This window comes from Micromesistius poutassou, assembly GCF_964030765.1.
Source record: "Micromesistius poutassou genome assembly, chromosome: 12".
Classification (NCBI taxonomy): Eukaryota; Metazoa; Chordata; class Actinopteri; order Gadiformes; family Gadidae; genus Micromesistius; species Micromesistius poutassou.
The window spans coordinates 4,780,748-4,788,536 of NC_140282.1; the positions used below are offsets into that span (position 1 = coordinate 4,780,748).

At 41.6% G+C, this 7,789-nt stretch overlaps 1 protein-coding gene across 1 annotated transcript in view; it reads left to right on the top strand.

Moving 5' to 3' along the window:
• Positions 1-7,409, top strand: part of otog (otogelin) — a gene marked incomplete at its 5' end in the record, with an annotated part of 50,550 nt that extends 43,141 nt beyond the window's left edge. The window contains 7 exons of the mRNA XM_084475893.1: positions 1-157; positions 424-528; positions 1,037-1,156; positions 1,478-1,523; positions 1,996-2,067; positions 3,917-3,996; positions 5,369-7,409. The exon at positions 1-157 is cut by the window's left edge and continues 22 nt beyond it. Of these exons, the coding sequence (XP_084332019.1) occupies positions 1-157; positions 424-528; positions 1,037-1,156; positions 1,478-1,523; positions 1,996-2,067; positions 3,917-3,996; positions 5,369-5,569 (781 nt within the window). The 3' untranslated portion in view covers positions 5,570-7,409. The remainder of the gene's footprint in view (positions 158-423; positions 529-1,036; positions 1,157-1,477; positions 1,524-1,995; positions 2,068-3,916; positions 3,997-5,368) is intronic.
• Positions 7,410-7,789: the final 380 nt, after the last annotated feature.

A 7,789-nucleotide genomic window follows, 5' to 3' on the forward strand; every position in this document is an offset into this window, starting at 1 on the left:
CGGCGAGCGTGGCCTGATGCGCCCGGGCCAGATTCTGGTGGAGCACAGCCCGGACGGACTGTGCCGCAGCACCCAGTGCACCGGCAGCCTGGACCCCGCCACGGGCTACCACCGCCTCCGCACCATCAGCACCAACTGCTCCGCGCGCTGCCAGCCGGTGAGCCGGGGGGGGGGGGGGGGGGGGCCCTCAGGCGGTCTTTATTCCTGTCACTCTTCACTTTAACATTTTGCCTTCTACCTTTCTTTTTTTTTCCCTGTTTCCTTCTTTCTTCATTCTTTCTTTCTTTCTCTTTCTCTTTACATGACGTGGTTTTGCTGTGCTAAGCCATACCGAGATACAACAAACAAAGTTAATAGATCATCTAAATATATATTGGTATATTTATATCTATATGAATATATATTTTTATTTTCCTACTGCAGAATCAGCTGTACATTGCCCCCAGAGACCAGACAAGCTGCTGTGGCGTGTGCAGGAACATCTCCTGTTTGTACCGGGATGAGAATGGCACGGTGACGCTCCATAAGGTACACAGGACGGAAAAACAGAACGCGCAGAAATGAGTTATTATGTGTGTTTTTCATTTCTTCATTAAATCATCATCTGGACGATTGCCTCGTACCTCCCTGACCCATAGGGTACAAAGGGTGCAGCTCACTGTCTCCTTATGACTTGGCACCGAGGCTGCAGTGTATGGTGTTATGGTACCACACTTAAACAGTACCACAGTAAAGTACAAAGTATTAATTTAGGATGTGAATCCTAATAATTGGGATGTAAGCATAATCATTGTGAAGTTGGCATAACCTCAAACCTCTCAAGAAACCTCTCAAGTATTATCCTTAAATTCCTCTTATTTTGTCATAATAAGGGTAATTAATGTCTGATATTTGTAAGGCAAGTATTGAAAGGTGCCTAAATGTTAATTATGTATCATACATGAATTATATGATTTATTGACTTATAGCTCTGGATAACAGCTGGCTGTAGTTATGTGTGTTGTCACCGATGTGTTTCTGCCATGTGTCTCTCCAGCCGGGGAAGACCTGGGTGTCCAACTGCAAGAAGTATGAGTGTGCAGACACACTGTCAGGCCCCACCCTCATCTCATACGCCTTCAGCTGCCCCCCCTTCAACGAAACAGAGTGCATGAAGGTCAGCAGTATAGGCTAACTCCCACACCCACACACAACGCACACACACACACACACATGTGAATGCATGCACGTGTGCACACACACTCACACACACACACACACACACACACACACACACACACATGAACGCACACACACACACACACACACACACACACACACAAAAACTCTTCATGTATGCCAACAAACATATGTATGAACATAGGCAGATTCAAACATACACACTCAAACATACAGTACATACACACACATGATGTAAAAAACATGCATGCATGCATGCATTTATATCCCTGCCTTTTTTTCTTCTGACTGCTCTTAGGTAGGAGGAAGCATTCTAAGTTACATGGATGGATGCTGCAAGACATGTGAGTATTAAAGAAAATGCAGATACAGTAGGTTAGTAGTGTAGTCCCTCTAGACAAATAGGTCGCATCTGACACTAAACATGCTGTCGTGTGTCCACCGTCTAACATGTGTTTTCAAAAACATGTTTGTCCTTCACTTAGTCCCCTACCAACTTTTCAGAACCCAAGCTGAAATAGTTCCAGTTGGCTTGAATCCCAAATGTGCAAATCTCTCTGGGTTTAACTGCTTTCATGTCATCTCTGTTTTGTGTCTTGTTTAAATGCCTATTAAGACCTGGACGTTTTCATTATTTTAACACATAAATATGCTTTTCAGTGAATCCCAGAATTAAGATAACAGATCATTGACAACAGAAACATTGAATAACTGTGAACAATTGATCGCAAGTGTCACTGAAAAGCATGTGATGCCCTTCAGGGTGGGTGTGTGGTTCATGTGCTAAAGCTTACCATCATGTACCAATCCCACCAGGTACTGGATTCTCTCTCTACCCATTCCCCGTTAGTCCCTTGACACCTACAGTTAACACAAACTGTGAACGAGGTACCAGAAAACAAGCAGCTGAGAACTACACGGCTTTCCAGCAACATTGTTGATATTCAACAATGTACTCCCCTTCTTAAAAATATTACCAAACAAACACCTCCAACCAAAATAAACAGCAATTCAATCTGTAATTGTCAGAGAAACCATGTCATTGAAGCTGACTCCATCCACGTTCCATGTGGATTCACGTACATGACAACGCTCAACTCTTCACCCATTTTTGCACCGTCTGGGCAGTGCATTGTTGATCGCCAACAATGTACTGTTGGTAGTGGCCAAGTAGACCAGTGATAGATGTGTTGTTGATGTTGTTTAGATGTTTAGATGCATGCTTGTATCTGTAGCTGTCTGTCTAGACTGGTGGTGGAATCTGTCAGCTTGTTTGGGTGTTGTGGTAACCGTGGAGCCATTGTAGAAGATATGCAGAGCATGGCAACTTGAAATCGTCTCATGAGGTTGCAGCCTGTATTCTTTACCTTCTGCCTTCACATTGATTGATTGCTTTACCTTCTCCTTTTTTTCCTTGCTCAGAAACACCTCCTCTTTGCACTATTGTTGCCAATGTTTGCTGACAATTTGTTTGTATTTCATCATCACAATCACTGCATTTATTCTGGAAAATGTTACTTTATGGTCACTAAATCATGTTGGTTAATTACTGTAGGAACCATCATTGTAGTTCTAAATAACCAGGTTGAAATGTAGAAAGGCGATGATGTGATGATTAATCATTACAGTACGGCTTTCACAGGTTTGCAAGTAAGCTTAACGAAATGGCCTGAACGAAAGGCTATAATAATTTAGCAAGACATACCAAACTCTCAATGTTTCATAAATTCTGACAGTCCCTTTGTTAGACAGACCTCTCAAATAATATGTTCCATATACGCCTCCAAAGTACAATACCACCAACCAAATACAACAACATGATCTCCAACCTTAACGACAGAATAGGTCGTTTGTCAATATTTGTCACCCATATAATTGTTTGCTGGTACAGCTCCCCCTATACAAAAAAGAGATTCCAGGTTTCTAGCTCATCCAAAATGTCCTTGACCCCTAGGTCACCTACTAATATCATCACTTTATGAAGGATTAAACATCACTGGGTTCCTCCATTGAAAGAACATCATCAGTTACATGAAATATAACTAAACCCAACAGCTCAGGCCGCAAAATGCAATGACAATGATTCAAACAACATGAAAGCTGCGTGGTTTCAGGCGTAGTTGAGTCCATATCAATCACCATGGCGATGATAGAATACATTGCATTAAGTAGGAAATGAAACATCTTATGTATTTATTGAAAGAAGATTATGAAAATACAATGCACATTTCTTGTTAGAAATGTTATCACAACCCATTTTAATGTCTGAACTATCTTAATCTACCGCTGAGAATAAAAAGAATGTCATTCATTTTATTTTGGCAGACAGAACCTTGACATACGTGACATTTTGCTGTTTCTTTGACCAATCAATAGGGGGCGCTGTACCAGCAAACGCTCATAGGTCGCTTTGGGTCATATTGATAAACAACCTCTTCTGTTGTTTAGTTTGGAGAACAGGCTGAGCGAGAAGCTCCTAGCAAGATCCTCTTTGTCGATCGTTCTCATCACCCATTTTCTCAAATGTAATGCTTATGCAAAAAGTGTGGATCTCTCCCTACTGCCATTTGAACAGACCTCTTTGTACAGACACCCTTCATCAGCTCTCCCTTTTGCATTTCCTTGTGCGGCTGCAGTTCTCCTCTCTCCAGGCGTATGCTCTGCACACGTTCTCGTCCTTGTTCCTCTTCTTGTTCCGACCAGTTGAGTCTGTTGTGTTCTGTTGTCATTGAAACAGGCAAAGAAGATGGAAAGTCATGTCAGAGGGTGACGGTGAGAATGACCATCAGGAAGAATGACTGCCGCAGCAACAGGCCGGTACGCTGACAACAAAATATGGAGATGAGGCATACAGAAAACCAACAACATGCAGGAAACTCTTTACAATAAGGGCATATTAATTCATTCATTTACATTAGTTCATTTAGTGATAAGCATTAACTTCATTAAAATAATGTCTAACTGTACAACTGTACCCATCACAAGCACTCTGATTGCACATGCTCCAGATAATAAAATGGAACCATATTTGGCAGAGAGGAAATTCTCCATTACCAACATTTATTGATATGCCATCTACCTTCTCAATGTTCTGGCCACTAACTTACAGTGGTGGGAGGGTGGGCTGTTCCAGCAGAAATGAATGAACAGGGCGCCCTGGTGGCTCACCATGTAGACCGTGTACCATTAAGGCCCTGTCCTTACTGCATCAAACCGGGTTTGATTCCTGCCTGTGGTTCTTTGCTGCATGTCCTCCCCTCTCTCTCACATACCTTCTGGATGATCTCACTCTATCATAAAGCATAAAAATACAAACAAAAAAAAAGAATGACCAACTCCTTGCTCTTGGAGCCGCTGCGGTCCGGGTAGTTCCTTACTTCCTGCAAAAGAGAATCTGCCAATGCAGCCAAGAGCCGCCTCTCCGAGATGGTGCGGCCTAGAATGACCGTGTTGAGTTACATCGAGCATTTGATAAATGGCATCTCCAATTCCAAGCTCTTGCAGTGGTCTGTGTGGGTGAAGAGGTGACTGATCCTCAGGGTGCTCCAATGGACGTGGTTGTGTTGACCATTGACTCTGACCGCCTGGTGCCTCCCAGTGAGAAATGAGAGGACATAGAGAATCATGTGGAGGTGAATATCCATTCTGAGCAGTTTGGGACCCGTCGGGTGAGGCCTTTGTTGAAGGCTCTTGAAAAGTCACATAATCAGCACATAATGAGCCTCTTAGGCTCTCTCTGTGCATGTATACACCATGCAGCATTGACAGCACCGCATCACCCCTCTATGGTGCTTGAGGACAAACCCATGTCGGTTGGTTTGCCCTTAAACGTCTTTCTGTAAGTGGGGAAGAACAAGCCTCTCAAAGCTCTTCATCAGCAGAGATGCTAAGGCTACATAGCGGTGGTCTTTGATCCTTTTCGGGGCCTGCTCCACCTCCCAGGGCTCCAGTACCATGTTTTACAGTAGGGAGGGACATGGCATCCAGTCTCAGAGGTTAACTCCTCCCTCTCCTGTTTGAAGTGGTGATGCATCTGTATTAATCTCCTTATGTGTCGCCCCGTTTGTATATCGCCTGATTTCCATGACTACGGGTCTGTGTCTTTTCAAACCCAAACACCGTTCAGAGAACGCCAAACTCCACGTTTACGTAAAAAGCTATTGTCGCATGCGTGTTGTCCCTCTCCCAGGTCAACATCGTGTCCTGCGATGGCAAGTGTCCCTCGGCCAGCATCTACAACTACAACATCAACACGTACGCGCGCTTCTGCAAGTGCTGCCGGGAGATGGCTCTCCAGCGGCGCTCGGTGCAGCTCTACTGCAGCGGGAATTCCACCTGGGTCAGCTACTCAATCCAGGAGCCCACCGACTGCTCTTGTCAGTGGTCCTGAGACACTGACCGCTACTAAACATGGGTGTAGCCACACATGACACATTGCACACACACACACCGTACACACCGTACACATGCAGGCAGACCTTGATCATATTGGCACACACCACACGTTTGCATGCACATTGATAACTGATGGGATATTAGAACACACACACACACACACACACACACACACACTTGCATACAGAGTAGCTGACATGTAGTTGCACTGACACATGCCAATTATCAAACAAGTGCACACAACATAGATGGTCTCATGCAAGCACATCAGTTTTTGTTAATTGTCAGATACATACAGTATGTACCCAATAGTTTGCACACAGACACACACACGCACACACTGGGCCTGCAACGTTATAGCCTGTAATGCTTTCAGCATTCCATGGTGCATTCATTATTCATAATTCATTATTCATGATTCATTATGCGATACATTTTAAACAGTGCTTTTCTTTTTTTGATGTTTTTCTCTCTACACTTTTGTGAAACATGAAGGATGTTTCTGTATGTGACGGTTTGGGCTGGTGTGTGGAGTGTGGAGTGTTTGAATGCAAAGAGTTACTGAAGGATGTATAGACAAGAGGTACCGTGGGACGTGCTCAGAGGGGTTGAACCCACGGTATAAGAATTAGACTAGTCTATAAACTAGTCAAGCCTTTTTCTTTTTCTGTTTACCATAACACCTGACATACGATGCTTATCCAAAGTACCACTCAGGGTACCCACCCACACCTAAAGCAGTTTGGTATAGTAAGAATGGAACTATAACATGAGGGGTGGCTTGGACAACAGTATGTCGTCCAGAGTTAATGGGGAGTGTGATGTCTTCACCATCGAACAGGAGAAATACTCTGCTAATAGATTACTTCCCTTGTGAACCGTTAAACAATTTGGAAGGCAGCGGCTAAACATAGACAAGATTATCTTCTCCACCTATTGCACTTGATTGATTAATGCGTATTTATTGGAAGGCTTGGATATATAATATAAAGGTAAAAAATAAATTATCTATTGGTACGAATCTCCAGGTTGGGAACTAACAATCGGAACATAAAAACCTCAATTCAACAACACTTCAACAAAACAGTAGAAGCAGTTCTTCTACTCTGAGGAAGCAGAAAAATATACTTTTCTAATGTGTGGTTTAATAGATTGAAATAATTTGTGAATGTTTATATCAAACTAAATTAGTAATAGTGATAATACGTGTAGGATAGTCCACCAGGAGAGCACGCCTTAAAACAGATAGGTCATGCAATTAAAAATATAAAACATTGTTTTTAACATTATGAAATGAGTTCAATTGTACTTTGTTTGTATATAATATTACTAGTCTTTGCTAAGAAAAATGTATTTGGCATTATTACATTTCATTTACCTTAAAAAAAAAAAAGGAAGAAAGATCTTGTATACCCAATGAGATTCTTTAACCAATACAATCAAAGACGGAGAGGTGTTGCTTAGATGATTCAAATCAAACTGTATGTGGAGCACTTTATTTATTTATTTGAGTAAAACAAAGCACAAGTTTCTTGATTTCATCTTCGATGAATTTCATCCGTGATTAAATCAAAACATGTGTAAACGTTCAGGACCCATAATCAGATTGAGATAAAATTTTGACAATTAACAGTGACCAATATTTGACCTTTGATTTCTCATAATGTTTTTGGGGTAGCACTAAAACAAGTTAGCTCTTCTAAAATAAATAGCTGGGAAGTTGTATCACGGTGTATTAGAGACGGACAGATATGTACAATCCTGCTTGTTATATCTAAAGCAATTATTTTCATGCATTATCTACATCTGTTGTTGAACTTTATAAACAGCCACGGAAGCACATTAGCTGAATTGAGGTGAGATTTGTACCATACAAATGTACATTTGCATTTTCAATAAATATTTCTTGGAAATGACTGATGTGTTACTCTTCAGAAAGTCAGTGTTCTGTCTTGATTGTTTGTATGTTATATTCATATTTACAGATGCATAAATCAAACAATGCAATTTAAAATAGTCTCTTATGACAATATCATCTCAGTCATTTGGCTTCCCAATAAAAAATGTAGATATTTTAGATGAACTTCAAATTCTGTGAAAACAAGTTTTGACCTTTTTTCTTTTTTTTTTCATCAACAAGTATAACTAGAACACGTTGACTTCCCAATGCTCCTTGCAGGTTTGGTTCTCAAGCCATCCTTGTTACTGACCATAA